The following is a 21,354-nucleotide window of genomic DNA, read 5'->3' as shown; positions in this document are numbered from 1 at the left end:
AAATAACTTTGTGCACATGGATTCTGCACTGCAGCCAATCAGAGCAGCTGAAGCTGGGTGATGTCATCGGTTGGCACAGCCTCCACAGGGGCGGAGGAGGAGGAGAGAGAACGTGAGGGGGAAGTTAAGGAGAAGTAGCATGAGGAGGAGGAGGAAGAAAAGGAAGAAAAGGAGGAAGATGAGGAGGAAGATCATGCAGATGACGAAGAGCGTCGCGTTTCTGCGATCCAGCCGACAAAGGGCGAGACTCTGGCGTAGACGCCAGGTCGCTCAGGCCGACCGCAACCAATCCCAAAGGACGTGACACCTGTTGGCGACCAATCAGACAAGATGTTTATTGCCAAGTGTTGGTTGTGAAACGGAAGAGTTGAACAGAAACTGACCAATCAGAGTCCAGCGTCCTTCCTCCTCACACATGAGTGGACCCCCAGAGTCGCCCTGTGTGAAAAAGTCAAACGATGAACTTTGACCTCCCCTCCGGACGTCTAACCGAGGGGGTGGATGGTGATCACCTGACACGAGTCAACTCCGCCCTCCGGGAAGCCCGCGCACAGCATGTTGGACGTGATGGTGTACTCAGCCAAAGCGCGCTGGCATGACACCCGGTCCACCAGGGGAACCTTGGCCTCCTGCAGAATGTCTGGAAGAGAACCTGAGCAACACGCACACACACGCGGTCAAACAGACAGGTAGGACAGACAGAGAGATGGACACATGGACAAGTGACTGACCCTCCTCAGCCTGTCGTCCCCATCCAGCAATCCAACATTTCCTTCCAGCTGTAAACTCTTGACCGTTTTCAGGTAAACACACTGGCTGGATCAAATCTGTGTATGAACACACACATGTCGCCGTTGAGAGTGTGTGGTTCATTCAGGAAGAGGAAGTGTCACAGGAACAGCAAGTCTACTTCCACAAGACTACCACAGGAACCGGAGGTCTACTTTCCTACAACCATCACTGGGACTTAACAGGGAATCTATGAAATTGGGATTCTGCTTCTTTACTACTATTACAGGAACAGGAAGTCTACTTCACTATTATAATCACAGGAACAGGAAGTCAACAAAATAGGAATTCTGCTTTGTTACTACTATTACAGGAATAGAAAGTCTTAATTCCTTACTACACTCACAGGATTAGGATGTCTACGGGAAACCAAGTCTTCGGCCGATTCTCAATATGAAGTACGGTCCTGTTAACTCGCCAAATACAGTTTTCCAAAGAATCTACATGAGAATGATTTTCTAAAGAATGTGAGTCTCTTTGTAAGTTGGAATGGCAATTGAGAAGTGGCGTACTTCCTCGGTACGATCACAGGAACAGGAAGTAGATTGTAAATCTACTTCCTGTTCCTGTGATCGTACATGTGTGTAGTAATACCAGTCAAGTTGGCCGGCGTGCTGAGGCGCAACATGGCAATGTCGGCCTGTTTGGTGAGTCTGTTGTAGTGTGGGTTGATCAGCACGGCATCAATTTGGAACGAGTGCACATCACCGGCGTGGCTCTGAGCATGAAGACCCAACTTGGCCGACCACCGGCTCAGGGGGCGGTCCTTCCTGTCAAAGAGGTGTCAGCTCAATCATGTCTCGTCAAACTTGTTACTCAAACGTCTCAATCATCAGCCAGGTAGCCTCACCCGTACACACAGTGGGCGGCGGTCAGCAGCCAACGGCCATCGAGCAATGTGGCACCGCACGCGTGGCGACCATTCCAATGCAGCGACACCATCCACGGCCACGCCCCTTTTGCGGCGTCCGACCCGCCCACCACTCTGACCTCCCCTTATTAGGAAAAAAAGCAAAAGTTAAATCTTGTTGGGAATCCCAAAAAAACAAGTACAATGTCGCAAGTAATTGATGTCCCCCCAAAATAGTTACATAGGTTATAGTTCAAACGATTTTAGCAGTCTACGGCAATAGCTTCTAAAAGGTGATTCTTTTCAGCGATTAGCTCATGTTAGGTGCCACAGAACAAACCAATACATCGATGAATTAGAGAAATCATTTTTCATTGTAGTTTCCCAATCTTACCGTCCCTGGCTGCTGATTGGTTCACGGTGCCAATGGTGACTAAACGAACACCGCATGCTGAAATATATAGACAACAAATGTAATTCAGTGACTTCCACTACTGAGACATGATCATTACAGATACTCACGCCGGTTGTCACAGTGGAGGGAAACCACGCGGTCGCCGACACAACCATCACTGAAAAACAACAATTTACTCTTGTGACTCGCCATGGCCATCCAGTGTGCATCACGTCTTTGCTTCCAGGTACCTTATGCTGGATTCCAGACTTCCATTACTGCTGACTTTGACACTGGCAAAAGGTGAATCTCCAAGCACGGCAGGCAGCAGAGTGGACACCCCGGACCTGGACAATGACAATAAGCTACAAGGCCATACAAGTAGTCTATTTGTATGTATTGTATTTGTACTGACAAATCAGGTCCTATGGTTGATCATTCTGTAGCCCAGGTTGTGTCAGGTCAGACCTGACAAGTTGCCAACTGTCTCCCAGCTATTGCCTGGCCCAGTCTTGCAAGTCGAATTGTCAGGTCCAGTAAGTATTCTATCTGTACAGTGTCGACTAGTCTACTTGTATCCCACTTACTGACAGGTTAGATGCTCCAGTTACAGTCAACCTCTTTTCAAAGCATTGACTGGCCAGGTCTTACAAGATGTATCCCAAGCACTGAAATAGTCTACCTGTATCCCAAGTACTGACAGGTGAAGTGAGACAGGTGGGGAGTCCAGGTGTCTGCACAAACGGTAAACCGAGAGGTGCCGATCTGAAACTGAAGACGACTGGATGCGTTCACCTGCAACACAACTGAACCCACGCGTCTGTGTAAAGTACTTTTGTAAACTCAACGTGACCAAATCCCATTTCACGTAATCCAGGCTGTCCTCACCACATTTAGCCTCATCTGAAGCATCACCACAGTCGACCATTCCATCACACTGACGGTTTCCATGGATACAGGTGCCTGTCCCACATTGGAATTGATCCGCAGCGCACGGCTCTGGTTTTCACACACAAGCACACATACAGCTGAGACGTGTCAACTTCATATTGGTTGTTGCTTCAGTTCAGCAGACCTCACCTGGAGATCCCAAGCCAACCCCGGAGGTGAAGTTGGCTTTGAACCCCCGTCCAGAACCCGAGCTGTCCGTCAAGAACCAGACTGTGACCTGATTGGTCGTTGAAAACAAGTCATGGGCAGGTCCACTGCTTCCAGTCAGAACGGCTATGAAAAAAAAGTTGACAGCACTTATTACGAATGAGCCATTCATCCATTTCCTATCCTCATTAGGCTGGCCTATAGCCTAGCTAGCTTTGGGTGAGAGGCAGTGTACAACTTGAACATTCACAGTAATGGACAATTTCTTGGTCCTTAACTCATTTACTCCCAATAACGTATAAATACGTTTTTTTTTAATGTTCTAAGTGTCCCAAAGACGTATTTATACGTTGTTTTTTTTATGCTAGAGCATACAGAAGGCTTTGATGCAGCCTCTCAACTGCAAAGAACGGTTGCAGAAATGGTAGCTATTACACAAACGGCCAGCAGGTGGCAGCAGAGCAAAGGAGATCAACCAGGGCCATGCCAGAACTACAAGTTAGATCTGCCAACCAGCTTGAATATCAGCTTACCCAGTAAGGTGGAGTTGGGCCCCACCCCGTCGCGCACCTCTACTATGTCGTAGTTTTCTTCAACATCCAAGTCCAGGAAATGGACTTGGATATTTAGACCTGGGACAGCGTGGAGCGTCCACATGCCTGTGGGAGCAAAGGATATCACTTTCAACAACATGTGTAGGCCTGTGTTGACAATCTTTCACTCCTTCCATTAATAGGGAGTGATTCACATCGCGGTCTAGGTGATCTCACAGCGAGCTCTGTTCCCATAGGATTGCGGGTAATTTGGCGAACTGAAGGTGGAGTTTGGCTCCCATACATCGAAAGGACCTCCGCAGTCAGCTGACCAATCAGAAAAGAGAGGGCAGACTTCAGTCGGCTTTTATGCGGTCTCATTATGGCCTGATAGAGTGGGCACAGTGGTCACCTGGTATAGTGGGCGCAGGAGTGGGAGTGGGCACTAAGGTGGGTTCAGGAGGGGCGGGGCCACAGGGCTCGGACGTCAATGTGATGTCATCCAACGCAATGTCATTCCTCATCCCGCCTTCCTTCAGAGCTTCGAACACAACCTGCGCACGGGGGACTTGAAGTCAGTCTGGGACCAGTTGGAGATTGTGATTCAAGCAGTTTGAAGCACTTTGAGATCTAAATTTAAATATAATTCTAGATTCAAATCATTTTATTGTCAGCTTTAAATCAGTTTAAAATCCTTCAGGTTCTATCCCCTTAGAGATCAAATTGAAAGTAGTGTGAAATCAGTTGGTAACCTGTTTGAAATCAGGTTCAAACCTTTTTGAAATCAGTTCGAGCCGTGTAACTTGACCCACCTGTGTGTCGGTGGTGGAGTTGAGAAGCACTTGTCCGTAGTTCCAATTGTCGCCATAGTTACCGTCCCTGCGGAACACCACCTCACCAACGGCGCCTGGAGACGCACTGAGCAACAACACTTGAAGACGGTGGACGTCTTCTCCAAACATGTGATACCTTCGCACACACACAGGTTTGACTTTCTATTTGACACCTGTCAATTGTCTCCTAATTAGTGTGTCTTTTACCAAAAACGAAGGCACATAGGCTGTGTGGGTGCAGTCAGAGGCAGGCTGTAGATCCTGAAGCTCTTCAGCCATTGGCCGGGACTCAGAGGTGTGATCAAGTAGAAACCTGAATCAGCAAACACGTGTGGTTAGCAGCTATGCCGATACGATGCTAACACATTGCAAATATGCCAACCCAAGACCTGGTCTGGACCATGTCAAAGGGATGATCAAGGACCTGAACCTGATCCTAGACCTGATTCAAGGCAAAATCCAGGACTCGGTTCAGGCTCTGATACAAAGTCTGATATGGAGCCAAATCCAAGATCTTATCCACAACCTAATTCGACCTGTTCCAAGTATTGTTCTTATACCTGATTTGGAAACAGAGCCAAGACTTGATCCAATACCTGATATAAGACCTGAGCAGGACCAGCTAGACCTGATCCTAAACCTGATCCAGACTGATCCCTGATTCAAGACCAAATCAGTACATGAACTCAAATTGATCAGAGCTAATCAAAGAAGTCAGTGTCAGTCTAGAATCTAGACTGAGACCAGTCTGATGTTGGACTTGATATTGAACCTGATACAAGACTTAACTGCCACAAAGATCACTGTGGTCAAGTCTGAGTCAGCAAACACATCACATCAATATGCAATTTGTACCTAAGTTAGCATGTCGGGTGAAAACTCACCCGACATGTTTCCTAATGTGTGATCTACGCTCGGACCAGTGAGCGGTGGGAATGTTGCGCCTCTGCTTCGAAGCCAGTCACCGTCGTCTTCATGCTCCTGCCTCCAGAAGCAAATGCCACTCTCAAATGTGCACGACAGCTTCTCCGAATCTGAAAATAGAGCAGCAACGTCAACATACTGATGCTGCTTTTGCCACGGCGGGCAACAGGTGGGCAGCGTCAGCACCTGAGAGTTCCGACAGGTCGCTGGCACTGAAGGTGGCATTAAATCCCGACACATCTTCAAAATTGTCTGAGGAAAACTCAACAGTGGATTGGTCGGACAGAAGCCACACAGTCCCCGGAGGTGTAGAGCCCGAGAACTCAGCTGCAATTAAAGAATGAATGAAGGACTGGATCTTGATCACGACTAGTTCCAGGTATGATACAGGTACTGATCCAGGATCAGATCCAAGACTAGATACACGACTAGATCCAAGATCCGTTTTAAAGGACCTGATACCCAAATTTATCCAAGTCCGGATCCGGAACATGATGTAGACTGTATCCAGCATCAAGACCTGATCTAAAACCTAATTAAGGACCTAATCTAAGTCTTGATCAGAACCTTATCAAAAACCTGATTCAGACCGTGATCGAAAATCTGATCCAAGAGCTGGTCTATGACCTAAACAAGGACCTAAAACATGACTTGATTAGACTTCATCCAAGACCTGATCTAAGATCTGATCGCAGGACTAATCCAGAACATGATCCAAAACTTGTTCCAAGACCTGATCTACGACCAGGTCAAGGACCGAAAACATGATTTGATTAGCACCAATTCTGAATCTAATCCAGATCTGCTGGAGGACTCTCCTGACCTGCCATCTTCTTCTCGTCACCGACTCCTTCGTAAAGTCTCACGATGTCGACAGTCTCTCGGCTTTCAAACCTGTGGAAGTTGACCTGAACAGAAAATCCACTTTGGACCCTGAAGGCAACAACAAAAAACATTTATGGTTATACTTCAGCAACGATTGGTTGCTGAGCAATTGTGGCCAGTGCCTTCTGGTAAAGACTTGGACCTGATGATCCAGCGACAGAAGCTGCTGTTTGGGGCTGAGGCCAACCATCCTGTTGGGCCGTGCAGCACGAACTGTCCATCGCAGGTGGTTGCTATGGAAATAGGAGGATGTGGTTATCATAGCAGCAAACAAACGACTCTTGTGGAAGCAATGAAGTACCAACCGCAGCGAGCGGCGTCCTCGTCGGAAGCGTCGGCACAGTCGGCGATCCCGTCGCACAGGCGCTCCACGTGGACGCACATGGACGAGTGGGCGCAGGAAGTGTGGTAAGGAGGACATGAGACTGGGATGTATGGACACAGGAATGAGGTCAGGATGTGACACTGTCCGTCCATTTTTTAGAAAGCTTATTCTCAATAGGGTTGCACATATAGACAAATATCGAGCTAGCCACTTGCACACGAGGCAAAAAAACACTTTCTCACTTGTCGCAGGTGGCGTTGTTGGCGTGACGGTTGCCGCGGTGGTGGCGGTATCCATCTGTTGGTCTGCAAAAAGGTGCCATCGTGAGGCCGGTGAACTTTGACCTCTCATCAGCCGTGACCTCACCCATGATATGGATGCTGTCTCGGTCCACGACCAACCCTCTGCTCTCCTCCAGACCCGCCTTCATCTGCTGCTCCGCCTCCTGCCTGTCCACCCGCTGCGTGAACCACAGGTCAAAGGTCACCAGCACGCTGCCCTGACTGAGTGAAGACATCGCCAATAATTAACCAGCAATGATCAATGTGTTTAAAAAAAAAACAATTAATTGCCATCAGTCAATGTGTTCTGTGATCAATAATCAGTGAATATGTGAAGTCATCAAAAATAAATGATCAGTCTTCAATCTGTTCAGTTCTCAATCATGTGATCAATAAGCAATTCTTAAATATCTGTGTGGCAAAAAATCAATTATCACCTTGTTTAGTAACGAATTGCCATAGATGGGTAGTCATAGTGTTCTATGATCAATAATAAGTGTGTTCAATAATCATGAATAAATATCAATCAATATTTTAATCAATAATCAAGGACTAATGATCAGTCGAGTAATCAGTGTGTTCAATCATTACTGATTAATAATTTAACAATTAGTTTAACAATCAGGAATCATGTCGATTATCAATAATCACTGTGATCAATACTAGTCAGTATGTTCAGTAACCTTGATTACTGTGTCCGATACTCAATAACTGTTTGTTAATCAACACCAATGATCAATAATAATCAATCGTCAATCATTGTGGTCAAAGATCAGTAACCATGATCAATAATAAAAATCAATTGTCAATGTTTGTGATCAATACTCAGTACTTTAATCAATAAGTGAGCAATAATAAATATGTTCAATAACCAGTGAGCAAATAATTAATAATGTGTGTGACGTGCATGTGACATGCACTCATGTTCCTCACCTGAATCTGACAACGTCACACGACATGAAACTCTGGCTGAGCCCGCTGCGCCTGAACGCGTCACGCACCTGTCGACCAATCATCAAGAGTCAGCCAAGTAACCCATCCCCAATGGGATGTCGGCGCTTACCAGGTGCTGGACGTCGAAGGCCAGCGACTTGAAGGCCACGCTGCTGCCGTTGCGCAGATCCTGGCTAAACTCCGCCCCGTGCGTGATCGCCATCTCGCCGCGTAGCCCCGCCCCCTCCGCCGCCACATCTTCCATGTGCGTTAGCCGTCGTGTCATTCCAACAAAAAGCTTTATAATTAGCCATAGATGCCACAAGCTGGCTTCTAAGCACTTTTTTTTTTTGTCTAAATGGAAATCCTCAACTCACTTCAACGTAGTTCTTGACACCAAGATGGCGTCAAAGTCATGCTTTTATCGTATGTAGGTTTTGTAGACGTGAGGATGATTTGACGAGCTCACCTGATGGCCACACGTTCGCCCACATCAGCGCGGTCAAGACGGCGCAGCACAGCAGCAGCAGCACGCACAGCACCACCAACAGGAAGTTGAAGGAAGAACAGCCGCCGCGTCCTCGCATCCTGACACGCACACACACGCAACTTGGCACCTTGACTGATTGATTGATCCACTAACTGAATGTTGACCTCAATCCATCTCGTCAATTATTCATCTGTGAGTCAGCTGAGCTTTCGCAATCACAACTCATGATTAATAGACTGTTTTTTTATATGGCGCTTTTAACTACACCAATTGGTGCCCAAAATGCTTTACAATGCTTCACATTCACCCATTCACTGGGAGCAAATCGGGGTTCAGTGTCTTGCTCAGGGATACTTCGACATGGTCATCCGGGGGTGAGGATCGAACCCGCAACCTCACAGTTGGGAGATAACTACTCTACCACTGAGCCATGCCTCACTCAAACAGTAAAGGAGTGTACAAATGTACAGCATTAGTGACTTAAGTGAAAGAGTGAACTAAATAAGTGAATGAAGGAAAAAGCTATTGAGCGAGCAAATGAATTTATAAACAAGGTGAACATATAAATATGAACAGGTAAACAAGCGTGTGATTAAATGGATGCCCAAATGAATCTCTGAGTGAAACGAGTGACTACGCAAACACACATACTGTAAATAGGTGAATGAATGAACATAAATAGATGAAAAATAAAGGAGTGAATGGGTGAACAAGACAAGCAGTCAACTGATGAACATAAAAATAAGTAAATGAGTGAATAAGTGAAAAAAATGAACTCACGCATAGTCAACGAGTAAATGAGTGAATGAATGAACATAAAAAAATAATTGAGTATAAGTGTGCACAAAAAAGATGTGTGTAAATAAATGGAATAAGCAAATGAGTGAGTGAATGAGTGCACAAATAAGCAAATCAACGCATAAATAAATGAGAGTGAATAAGTGAAAAAGTACATGAGTGAAAAGTCAAAGTAAGAAAAAGTGAACGTGAACTCGTTATTGAGTACACATGAAGACGTGAACATTTAAACGAGTGAAGGCGTGAACGGATGACTTACCTTCAGCCTTTTTTTCTCCCTTTTGAGCATGAAAAGATTTGCGGACTTTTTATAATTGAGCAGAAAACATTGATAAGCAGCGTTAATGCTAATCACACACACGCGTTGACACAATAAATGTTTTTTTTTTTTTTTCCTAGCCGCCCCTCCCTATGCATGTGTGTGTATGTGCGTGCGTGCGAGTGAAAGAAAGTCCAGCGGCTGTAAAAATGTCACATGATTTCTTTGTGATTGTTATTAATGTGGCTGAAAAGTACAAGAGGACAACGTGAGCAAACAAGCGATAAATCGCGTCCGTCAATCATCAAAAGCTGATCGACATGTGATCGTTTTGGTTCACATGTCAAATACGAGGCAGAGTGTTTATTTGTCACTCAAAGTTGAAATTTACTGCAAAATTCACATATAAAACCAAAGATAAGTCATCATTGTGTATTCAAACACCAAAAAACGCACACAATAACAAAAATCGACTAGCTTATTGCTAAAATAGAATGTAAAACACCATAGACTGGCTAAAAGGAATTAGCATTGATGTTATGGAGCAGCCACACATACAAAAAAAAAACAAAAAACAAAAAAACAAGAGTATATGACAATACTCACAGACCTTCTCTGCCTCTTCTTCTTGCTTTTAGTTACAATGCATTTACCTCCAGTAGAGCGCTGAGGCATGTTGTGGCACAAGGTGGTACTACACTGACAGAGCAACACTAAAATGGGATTCGCATATACAATACAATATGCAATACAAGATACAATATACAGTATGTGCCGTTACTTGTTGCACCACGTTACTGCTGTGAGTTAGAGCCATTTTGTTTATTATTCCAGTTAGTTAATATCCCAAGCAGGCAAACTTTGCTTTGGCTCACTTTGACTTTCAAAATACAAGCAGAACACGTAACTGTGTAAATATTGCTACCTTAACAGCATTTCATTTTCTTTGTACTGTACATTTATCGATCTTAGCCTGTGGTTGAGTTCACTTAACAGAAAAAGGACCTTTGACTTATGAAGAATGTTTTCGTAGTCGAAGTTGATTGGACGAGCGCATCAGGACAGCTGGTAAATGTTCTTCGTCATCTTCGTCATCTTAATCGACTCCTCGTCTTCCACGCCGCCCTCTGAAGCAGTAAAGTGACACACACTCAAATTTCAAGAAGCATTAAAGAGCCACTCAGTGATGGTCACCTTGCTCCTCCCCCTTCAGAGAGTCTCCGCCCCCGCCCTCCTCATCCTCACTCTCTTCATCTTCCCCGCGCTCGTCGATGTTTTTGTACGTCGGCTTGAGCGGCAAATAGAAAAAACACAGTGGAGCATTCAAACTGTCAATCAAAGCGCACGCCGGCGCGCGATTGGGCCTCACCTGTTCGCTCTGACCCGCCTTCTTGACAGATGGGAGGAGCTTTTCCATCAGCCGACCAATCATCTTGAACGTCGGCCGGTCGGTCGGTTCCAAACTCCAGCAAGACGTCATCAGCTGGTACCTGAAAAACAGAGCTGTCAATCAAGCTGCTGTCAATCAACTCGATTGACGGGTTCGCCGGCCTCACATTTGCGGCGGGGCAAAGTCGGGCCGGCCCATGTGGCAGCCATCTTTGATCATCTTGTAGAATTTGGTATCCACGGCGACGTTGGGGTAAGGACTCTTCCCTGAAGGTGACAGACAGAGGTCAGAGGTCACATGATGTCACGTGAGGTCACGGGGTGTTGAGGAGCGCTGGCGCGGTTACCGAGGGAGAAGATTTCCCACAAGAGGACGCCGTAGGACCAGACGTCACTCTGCACCGTGTACACGCACTGGAAGATGCTCTCGGGGGACATCCACTTCACCGGGAGACGTGCCTGGCAAAATAAAAGCACACAGGAAGTTGACTTTCAAAGTAAAAGAAGCCAGAAGCAAACGGTCACATGTAAACACCACAGGAAGCTGACTGTCAAACAAAAACACAAGAGGGCGCTGCTTGTCAGAAATGTGTAGTAGTTGTGTAGAAGTCATTATTGAATATTAGTTGTGTAGTTGTGTAATTACTTCATAGTAATCGTTTAGTAGTGGTGTAGTTGATGTGTATTAGTAATTGTGCAATTGTTGCATATTAGTTGTCGTGTACTTGTTTTTGTGTATTGGTTGTGTAAAAGTCAAGTAGTAGTTGTGTAATTGTTACACAGTATAGTAACTGTGTAGCAGTCGTGTCGTGTTTATGCATTTGTTGCATAAAAGTTGTGCAGTTGTTGTGCAGTTGTCACATGTAAGCCGTGCAGTTGTCGAGTACGAGTGGAGAAGTTGTGTGGCCCTTTTGTAGTTGTTGCGTAATTGTTATATAATAATTGTGTAGTAGTTGTGCAGTAACTGTTGTTGTTGCATACTAGTTGTGAAGTTATGTAGTAGTTCATGTACTAATAATTCATGTGTAGTTGTTGTGTGATACTGTTGTAGTTGTTGTGAAGTAGTAGATATATGTTGTGTAGTCGTGTAGTAGTTGGGTAGCTGTAGTGTAGTAGTCATGCAATAGTTGCTGGGGAGTTGTGTAGCAGTCATGTAGTTTTTGCATAGTTGTGTGGTAGTTTTATTGGCAGTTGTGTAGTTTTCGTGTAGTAGTTGTGAGTAATTGTGTAGCTTTTGCATACTAGTTTTGCAGTTGTGTAGTAGCTGTGAATTTGTTGCGTTGTGCTCGTAGTCATGTAGTTTTTGTGTAGTAGTTTTGAAACTACTAGTAGTCGTCGTTGTGTGGTAGTTGTGTAGTTGTCCACTGACATTTCCTTGTACGATGTAGCTGTCATCATTGCGGATGTCTCGCGCCAAACCAAAGTCGCAGATCTTGGCAACATGACGGTCGGTCAGCAACACGTTCCTCGCTGCCACGTCTCTGTGGATGCACTGACACACACACACACACACAAATATATTGACCCGACACACTCACATGTATGTATAGAGTGCGTGTGTGCATGTGTTACATTTCGTGTAGACAGGAAGTCCAAACCCTGAGCCACCTGATATGAAAACCTCATCAGGTCACTCATAGACAAACGCGCACTTCGCTCGACACCTGAGGGACATGCACACACACACACACACGCAAATGTTACTGTGTATGGATTTGATGTGTGTTTATGTTGCGCAAGTGTGTGATGTGCATGTGTGTGAGACATTTGTGTATGTATGTGACATGTGAGTGTGCATCCATGTTAATCCGTCCATGTGTGTATTACCTAAGTGTGAAAGCATGGGCTGCATTTCCTGATACTCGGAACAACAAGAGATTCCGCTGTCACTGTATCACAAAAACACGCACACACTATTGTGACACGTGTGCACATGAGCCAAAACGGGAGAAGATGAGGTCATCGCACCTCCTGAGTCTGACATTGGAGTATTTGGCGTCGTGCTCGGCCGGCTCCAGACTCAACATGGCCGCCACGAAGTGCTGACCGTGCGTGCGCAGGAAGTTGAGCAGGTCGCCGTGGAAACAGTACTCGGTGATCATCAGCATGGGCCCTAAAAGTCAAGTGAGTAAAACGTTTTACGTTGAGGCAATGTAAAGCGAGGTCAAGAGAAGTTAAGTGACCTCCTCGAGTGCAGGCTCCCAGCAGGTTGACGATGTTGTCATGGTAACCAAGATGGCTGAGGATCTTCAGCTCACACATCAGTGCCTCGCGTTCCTCAGAGTGAGCGCTCGCTGCAAAACAAGTACTTGTTATGAAATACTCGAGGACCGTATTTTTCGGATTATAAGTCGCAGTTTTTTTCACAGTTTGGCCGGGGTGCGACTTTTACTCTGGTGTGACTTATGTGTGAAATTAACACATTATTATACCATTTCACATGTTATTTTCACACTAAACCGCAAGAGGGCGCTCTAGGCCTGTGTTGATAAATTCAACATTGCATCGTCTACCTCCCGAGTTGGGGGAGTTGTTTAAAAGTGACACCGAGGATGAAGATTTCATTGGATTTAGTGATTTGGAGTGAAAATGATAGTTTGGTGAACTTGTTAGCATGTTCTTTATACTAAAGTTATATGAATAACTTGTAGAGATGGGAACATAATTCACCCATGGAACGTTGGGACGAAGGGAAAGTTCCGAGTGGGAAGGTTTTGTTATGTGGAAAAGGGGAGTTAGCCTGTTAGCTTCTAGCTGAGTGGGGAGTTGCTGTTAAGACCTCAGAAGCTGATGTCAATAAAACGCCAGCCTTTGGCTCCGCGCTTCAACACTCCGCCTCCGACTCCCGTCACTGCTCGCTACAAACTCTTAATATGTTACGTCGTTACTGACATTACCAGGCATGTCAGTCATGTAACGTTAGTATACCGTACACTCTTTTATTTTTATTTGAAATTTCCTTTCAAGATGACATGTATGTTTTTGGTGTTGGATTTTACCAAATAAATTTCCCCCAAAAATGCGACTTATACTCCAGTGCGACTTATATATGTTTTTTCCTTCTTTATTATGAATTTTTTGGCTGGTTCGATTTATAATCCGGAGCGACGTATAATCCGAAAAATACGGTAGTTGTTGAGTATTTTTCAAAGTAGCTGTGAAGTAATTCTTTAGGCGGTATGTTATTGTGTAGTCGTTATGTTGTGTATTGTTGTGTGAAGGTTGTGTAATAGTTGTCTAAGTGTTGCAGTAGTAATGTAGCAGCTATGTCATGGTTGTGTAGTTGCATTTTACGTTTGAGCATCTTGACGGCGACGCGTGTTTCGTCCTGACTGCCGAGGCCGTAGGCTGTGGCCTCCACGACCTTCCCGAAGGCCCCCGACCCCAACACACCTCCTAATGGAGACAGAGTGAGCAAGCGATGGGGTCAAAAGTCAAGGCAAAGCTCTGGAACCTGGGTCAGGGAAGAGGCGCGGTCCGGTCGGTGGGAGGTGAAAGGTTACCCAGGCGCAGCTTGTCTCGAGGAAACTCCCACTTGAGGTTGTTGTAGGGCAGTAGGCTGGGGTCCACGAAGGTGTAGTTGTTACCTGAGCAACTCTCCACGATCTTCCAACGGATCTCGTACTTGGGTTGCTGCCAAGGGATGGAAAGAAAGAAACAAGGAGATGAAGGACGATGAGAAGGAGGCCAAAAGAAGAGGAGTGGAGAGATGAAGAAAGAGGTCAAGTAGAAAGGTGAGGAGGCAAAAAAGAAGATGAGAGAGAAGGAAAAGAAAAGTGAGGAAGACGAGGAGGAGAAAGAAAATAAGATGAGGAGGAATAGAAGAAAAAAGGAGGGAGAAAAAGAAGAGGAAGAACGAAGGAGCAGGAGATGGTGAAGGAGGAAGAAAAAGGAACAAGGAATAAATGGAGGAAGAAGATAAAGAGAAGAGAGTGATGAAACAGGAAAAAGAGGAGAAAGAAGATGAGGAGGAGAAAAAGGAAGAAGAATAAGGAAGGAGAAAAGGAGGACGATTAAAAATCTGTTGATGACAATAATGATGATGATGAAGCGCAAGGAGGAAGAAAGCGTGTTCATGACGACATACGAACCCGCCTGATCCTGATGATGAGGAAAATGACGAGCAGCAGGAGCAGGGTCGCCCCCGCAGAAGCGGCCGCCAGGGGCACCGTCGACTCACGTTTGCCACCGGAACCTACAGAACCTGAAACGGCAACGACAACATGTCAAAGACATCCAGCAGGGCCTGAATAAACAACATTCCAAAAAATTGGGAGGGGTGGGGATTATTTATGCGCTTACGCAGGAAGAAAACATCTCGCGAGCGTCCCACGCTGTTGGTGGACACGCACTCAATGGTGATGTCATCAACTGGTGCCTGCGGGAGGGCCAGGTGTTTCTTCAGCGTCTCCCCCTCTTGCGTGGTGACATCATCAGGCTGATTGGCCGCGACCTCTCCGCACCTACACAAGGGAGTCCGAATGACTCGGATTTGCCAACCAGAGCGCGGCGAAGGCGGAGACTGTCCTCTCCACCCCCGTTTTTAAACCTACGTCTCGACAAGGCCGTTGCATCGCGACCACAAGATGGTGGGCGGCGGAAAACCCGAACCGCTACAAATCAGGGTGTCGTTTTCCACCGTGATGATACCGCTCGGGGCACCTGCGTCGCACAAAAACAGCCGATAAGATCAATGGTGCCGCCGACAATGAGGAAGACGATGAGGAAGAGCTGCTTACGAAGAACTCGCAGGTCAAAGTTGAAGGAGCCGTTGAGGAGGGCATTAGCATACCGTAAGGCGTAGAGACCTTTCTCTTCATCACGCACGCGACGCAGGAGCAAGCTTGCTTGGGACCTGCCAACGGAAACGTGATCCTTAAAATTCGTTAGATTATGGAGGACTAATCCCTTGAGATTTTTTAAAAGGATCCAAAGTATGCGTGCCATGTACACAATAACAAGACTGTAAATAATTACTTGCACAAACAAAAATAAGAAAACAATACAACTAAATAAGTACGATACAAAATACACATATCTATAGAGAAAACTATAAACAGTCATGTTTAATAATGATTTGAGGAAAGGCCATAACCAGTAGCAAATATCACAGGACAGGACAGGAAACGGTTAGGACAGGACAGGCTTGATGAACCTGGTAATGTCACACGCTATGACAGGGGTGTCCAAACTACGGCCCAGGGGCCATTTGCGGCCCGCCATACATTTTTTGGCGGCCCGCGGCAAATACTAAAAATAATTTTTCAATGCTGTTTAAAAATAAAAAATGAGGGTCGATTAAACATTTCTAGCTATGCAAAGACACAAATTTCCAGCTAATAATTCAGTTTCAGAAATAAAAATAGTTTAATCCACTTGTTGCTTAGTGTCAAGGTACAATTTGTGAAAACATCACATTAGATTAATGGTTCTAAAGTGTGGTCAGTTGACGACTGATTGTTCTTGTTATGGTTCAGAATGTCAAGTTGGGATCAGCTGCTGCTCAGTGGAGAGGCATATCTATTATAGTGGCACACAGGGGTCACTATTTGCCTTGTGACTGTTAGCAGTTTTCAATAAGTAACTGCACATTATATCAACAATTTATTTAATTTAATTTATTCATTGATTTTTTTACATGTTTAACTCATTCACTGCCATTGACGGAAAAATACGTCAAATTATGCATTTTTTGCTGGTCTGGCAATGACTGTGTTAATAAATAACTTTAAAAAATTCAATCAAAGTGGCCCTTGCAGGTTTCTATTTTTCTGTATGTGGCCCTCAGAGGAAAAAGTTTGGACAACCCTGCTCTATGAGGAAGGGATGGCAATGAGCAGCAAAGAGGACAGCACAGGACACGACAAGGTTAGTAAGCTATGTAGTGCTACGGAAGTTACGCAATGAAGTAGAAAATAGAAAAAGATGGGACAGGACAGAACAGAAAAGACGTTAAGGATCAAGCATCACACCTGGTGAGGACTGGACACAAGAAGTATCAAATAGGACAGCATATTACAGAAGGTAGTAAGCCAAGTAGTGCTACTGAAGTAAGTAATGGTTGCAACAAGCAAACAAATAAGAAAGAATGTGATGGGACATAACAAAAGAGAAAGTAAACAAGGCAGTGGCACTGAAGTATGTTGGGAGTGCACAAAGAGGGCCAAAATGTGGGCTCATGCTAACCTGTAGCCATTAGCCGCGTAACTCTGCATGTGTGACACACTGTCGTTCGGCAAGGTCCATTTGAGGCTCCTGATTGGCGGGTACGCTTCTATGGCGACGGTCAACATGACATCTCCGCCTTCAAGCACATCCACCGTACTGCTGTTGCTGCTGCTAATCTTGCTAGCCTCCATTGTATCCATGCTAAGATTGGCTAGCACTTCCCAGTCGTCCGTCACCGACTTGTCATTTGCGTTGGCAGGTTGTCGTCCAAACGGCTCCGTGCCTCTTGCACTAACATTGGCACTACTTGGAGCAACAGTACGGCGCTCCAGGAAGGCAGTCAGGAATGGAGCGTCTGCCGGATAGAACGCAAGTCAAACGTGTGATTGACACAACTCCCATGACCTGAGCTGCCTCCCACCTAAGACGAGGAGCCTGGCCGTCACTGTGGCGTTGCCGGCCTTATTATGCGCCGTACACGCGTAGCGCCCGCTGTGCTGTCGGCTGACGGTACTGACGGTTAACGTGTTGTTCATGTAAACCCGGTTGTGGGTACGACGATGGGTCTGAGTCGTGTTTGGAGCCTGTAGGCCAGCATGAGACCGTCCGTCAAATGTCAAACAACACAAAACATCAAAGAGCAATTCTCACCTCTACTTCGGGGTGTGTCCAGGAGATTCTGTAGAGGAGGGAGGGGTTACTTGTCACACATGTTACCGCAAACGTTTCTCCAACCAAACGGTAAAAATTACTCTGATTCAGAGACACCTCAGGAGGATGACGCTGTCCTAAACATACACACAGAGAAATGTCAGACAAATTAATGAGATACACAAGCAAGAGTCCGATAGCTAAAAGACTATCAAATGAGAGACACGTGAGATAGGCAAATCAGAGACAGAGAAGTCAAGATAGACAGATTAGAGAGACAGGCAAGTGAGTATTAGACAGGCTCCTTACTTGGCATGACGATGAGGTGTAGCTCACTGGATGTCACGCGTGTGTTGTTGTACCAGGCCGTGCAGACGTAGCATCCGCTGAACTTCCTTTCTATTTTGTGTATAAGGACTCCTGCACGGGGATCCACACTCACTTTCATGCCTGGGGGAAGACCCTGGCCCCGCCCCCCTGCCTGGTCTTCCTTTAATTGGAGGGTTAAGTTGGTAACTGACGGGTTGGTCAGGAGACAACGGAACAGGAAGTTGTCACCCTCCCAGATGTTGGGTGTGGAGCGAGGTGCGACGAAGACGTTGAACGGGTTGGATGGATCTGAGGGATGATTGATTAGGGAAGTGACTTTATCTAAGGGACAATTAAGAAGTAGTGCCGTCATCTGAGGGGTCTCTAATTTAGCTCACCTTTGATGTACAGGTGCACCGAGGCGTGAAATTGTTCAAGGCTGCGGTTGGCGTAGGCACATCGGTATGTTCCCGTGTGTTTCGGATGGGCCTTCCAGACTTTCAGCATGCTTCCGCGCACCACTTTTGCCATGGAGAACGCCGTGCTGGACCAGTGCAACGGTGCGTTCCCGTGACAACTGAGGTTGAAAGCAGAGCCTGCGGTCAAAACCGCCTCAGACCCGTTCTGCAGTGGGTCTGCATTCAGTCGAATAGATGGAAAAGAAAAGCCTAAAGGAAGACAATGTGATCAGTAGGCCTTTTCACCGTGATGTCACACTTAGGACTCAGTTGTGGAGTTATAACTTTAAACTGTTTTATACCATTTCATATGTCCTGATTTTTAGGATAAAACTGCACACACTCGGGCATCCAACATGAGTTGGATGAGAAGTGGACTACATCCAGAATAGCCATTTACGCTCACATTCAGACGGTCAGACCTATGGGCAATTTAGAGTCAATGGCCTTGGATGTCCGACAATCTCAAACTTTACAGCTTCAGACTGCCAACAGTCTCATACCTCAAACAGTTTCAGACCACCAATAACCACTTGTTACCATAAGTCACACACTGACAGACTTGGGCATCAGGCATGGGGCATACCCAGGACTGTTCGCAGCCAATGTCAGGACACACGTAGACAAGCATTCACACTCACATATGGACAATTTAGAGTCGACAGTTTCAGACCTCCAGTGATCTCAGACCTACGATATCCTCGAACGTCCGACAGTCTGAAACCTTTTATGGCATCAGGCTTCCAACAGTCTTAGACCTTTAAAGGTCTCAGACCTCAAATAGCCTTGAATGTCCAATGATCACAGACCTCTACCAGTCTCAAATCTTCCATGGCCTCAGACTGCCAACAGCCCGAGACCACCAATAACCTCCAATCTCCAAAAGTCATCCAGTGACAGACTTAGGCATCTGGTATGGGTCGGAGGAGGGGGGCAGTACACATAGAGAAAGCGGGTACTTCAGCAAACATGGAAACTCCACACAGGAAAGCCGTAGACCAGATTCAAACCCTTTAACCACTCAATCACATGTGACCCTTATACATAAACCAGTAAATACACAATATGGTATAGGTTTATTTATACATTTTTATTAGGTCTTAATTCTTCCAGATGATTCGTGAAGTTTAGTTTGAGGCCAAAGAAGAGATTTTTGTTAACATGTCGGTTGAGTTTCACAAGATGGTGAGAAAAACAGAAGTGAAACCTTTGACTTAACGTCTGTCAGCAGTTTGGATGGACGCACACACGCGTGTGTGCGGGTGTGTGCGTGCCCGTCTGGGGAAAAAAAAATATAAAAAAATAAAAAAGAGGAAGAAAAGGTGCTGTCCTCATCAGGATCAGGAAAATAGTCAAGATGATCCAATTGGCAGGTCTTTCACAAAAATACATTAAAAGTACATTTTCACAGTAACATTAGCCGCGAATACACCTAGCACCGTGCAGTTGGAGACAGCAGGTAGCTCCGCCCACATACCATTAATCAGCGGACTGGCCATTATGGAACGTGTTTGTCTCCACATACATGTTGTTATCAATAACTGATCAATAGTTTAGTTTGACAAACTTGAATGAACATGAAATTACATACAGTACAAAAAGACATCCTAAACATTTGGTATATGTCAAAAACATTTTTTTTCCTTGTCAATATTCTTCAACACAAGTTCCTCTTTCCACTAAGTAGCATAAATAACTACTCATGACTTACTTTTATGTTCCATGATATTTTAATAACAGCAGTGATTTGGTTTGGTTACTTACCTTCAGCGGAGATGATTGGCAGCAGGAAAAAAGGTAACAACAGCATCTTGATCTTCGTCTTATTCTTCCTCTGACTGACAGACACTCAAGCAGCTATACAACTTCCTGATAGGAGCTCACTAACTCAGCCCACCTCCTCGGGCCCCCATTCTAACTGGCCAAGCTCCCTCAGCACCTCCAGGGTCTTAGACATCCAACAGTCTGAGATCTTCAATTGATCTCCAGCAGCATCAGACATGAACTGGCCTCACATGTCCAACATCTTTGGTCTCGGACCTGCATGCAAATTTAGACCTTCAATAATCTCAGACTCTAGCAGTGGCCTCAGATAGCCAACAGTCTCAGACCTCAAATAGTCTTAGAGCTCTAGCAGTGTCCTCACTTCTACAATGGCTTCAGACTACCAACACTTTCATCTGAAAAAGTTTTGGACTTCCAATACTCTTAAGACTTCCAATAGCTTCCTCAGACTTGCAAATAAACTCAATAGTCTCTCACCTTGAACAGTTATCTCAGATCTCGAATCGCTTCAGTTTGCCAACAGTCTCAGACCTAAAAACATTTCAGAGTGTCAATGGCCTCAGATCTACAATAGCTACAGACTATCAATATTCTCAGATCACAAAATTTTGGCCGGCCAATGGCCACAAACGTCCACCAGTCGCAAACCTTTTATGACCGCAAACCTGCAGTCTTATACGTTCAACAGTCTCAGACCCCCAGTAGCTTTGGATGTCCAATGATCTCACACCCCTAGCAGTCTCAAATCTTCTATGGCTCTAGAACTCTACTGGACTCAGACTGTTAACAGTCTCAGTTTTAGACTACCGGTAACCTCAGATCTCCAGTAGTCTACAACCATTTATGGTCTTAGACCTTCATCGGTAGATGACCCCGAAGTGCTTCAGACGACCTCTGGCTTAAGCTTTCAAACCGTTTCGGACCTCCAGTAGTCAAACAGCCCCAGATCACCAATAAACTACTTTCTCCAAAAAGTCTACAACCCTCTTTGGTCTCTGATCTTCAACAAAAGATGATCCCCACGTGCCTCAGATTACCTGTGGCTAAAGACCTCAGTTCCCAACAGTCTCAGATCTACAGTGGCCTCAGATATAAAACGGCCTCAAAAGTCCAATGGTCTGAGACCTCCAATGGCCTCAGATGTCCAACAATCTTAGACCTCAACCAGTCTCAAACATTCTATGGCCTCAGACAGAAGAAAA

At 45.5% G+C, this 21,354-nt stretch overlaps 2 protein-coding genes across 2 annotated transcripts; both read right to left on the bottom strand.

Annotated features, from left to right (window-relative positions):
* Nucleotides 1–163: 163 nt before the first annotated feature.
* On the bottom strand, nt 164–9,563 carry tmprss15 (transmembrane serine protease 15). Its single transcript, XM_077504402.1, has 28 exons — nt 9,393–9,563; nt 8,315–8,433; nt 7,976–8,103; nt 7,846–7,913; nt 6,998–7,134; nt 6,874–6,936; nt 6,612–6,731; nt 6,449–6,539; nt 6,245–6,354; nt 5,608–5,748; nt 5,382–5,531; nt 4,705–4,810; nt 4,477–4,633; nt 4,077–4,218; nt 3,902–3,991; nt 3,665–3,790; nt 3,114–3,257; nt 2,922–3,032; nt 2,716–2,839; nt 2,285–2,380; nt 2,162–2,211; nt 2,034–2,090; nt 1,640–1,784; nt 1,384–1,559; nt 732–827; nt 513–652; nt 384–438; nt 164–307 (listed from the first exon to the last, which is right to left on the bottom strand). Exons 2-28 carry the CDS (start codon nt 8,430–8,432, stop codon nt 192–194), a joined length of 3,057 nt encoding a protein of 1,018 aa, XP_077360528.1. The 5' UTR covers nt 8,433; nt 9,393–9,563; the 3' UTR covers nt 164–191.
* A 205-nt stretch (nt 9,564–9,768) lies between these two features.
* csf1rb (colony stimulating factor 1 receptor, b) lies at nt 9,769–21,322 on the bottom strand. Its single transcript, XM_077504403.1, has 22 exons — nt 20,132–21,322; nt 18,308–18,577; nt 17,910–18,218; nt 17,601–17,737; nt 17,371–17,533; nt 16,968–17,304; nt 15,521–15,636; nt 15,335–15,443; nt 15,084–15,244; nt 14,873–14,985; nt 14,285–14,414; nt 14,076–14,177; nt 12,965–13,075; nt 12,750–12,894; nt 12,609–12,670; nt 12,354–12,445; nt 12,151–12,273; nt 11,129–11,240; nt 10,949–11,048; nt 10,762–10,882; nt 10,587–10,680; nt 9,769–10,519 (listed from the first exon to the last, which is right to left on the bottom strand). The coding sequence occupies exons 1-22, from the start codon at nt 20,175–20,177 to the stop codon at nt 10,449–10,451; spliced, it is 3,024 nt and encodes a 1,007-aa protein (XP_077360529.1). The 5' UTR covers nt 20,178–21,322; the 3' UTR covers nt 9,769–10,448.
* Nucleotides 21,323–21,354: the final 32 nt, after the last annotated feature.

This window comes from Festucalex cinctus, chromosome 18 (assembly GCF_051991245.1).
Source record: "Festucalex cinctus isolate MCC-2025b chromosome 18, RoL_Fcin_1.0, whole genome shotgun sequence".
NCBI classification, from domain to species: Eukaryota; Metazoa; Chordata; class Actinopteri; order Syngnathiformes; family Syngnathidae; genus Festucalex; species Festucalex cinctus.
The sequence above is the reverse complement of the archived record's forward strand: the minus strand, read 5'-3'. Positions and strand labels throughout refer to the sequence as shown.

Excerpts from the sequence above, each read along its gene's own strand:
- tmprss15 (XM_077504402.1), bottom strand. The coding sequence starts at position 8,432 with ATGCGAGGACGCGGCGGCTGTTCTTCCTTCAACTTCCTGTTGGTGGTG. Across the intron at positions 6,937-6,997 it reads AGACAGCATCCATATCATGG|ACCAACAGATGGATACCGCC; the intron begins GTGAGGTCACGG and ends ACCTTTTTGCAG. Across the intron at positions 5,532-5,607 it reads CGACCTGTCGGAACTCTCAG|ATTCGGAGAAGCTGTCGTGC; the intron begins GTGCTGACGCTG and ends CTCTATTTTCAG.
- csf1rb (XM_077504403.1), bottom strand. The coding sequence starts at position 20,177 with ATGCTGTTGTTACCTTTTTTCCTGCTGCCAATCATCTCCGCTGAAG. Across the intron at positions 15,245-15,334 it reads TGCAACGGCCTTGTCGAGAC|GTGCGGAGAGGTCGCGGCCA; the intron begins GTAGGTTTAAAA and ends TCCCTTGTGTAG. Across the intron at positions 12,274-12,353 it reads ACTTCCTGTCTACACGAAAT|TGCATCCACAGAGACGTGGC; the intron begins GTAACACATGCA and ends TGTGTGTGTCAG.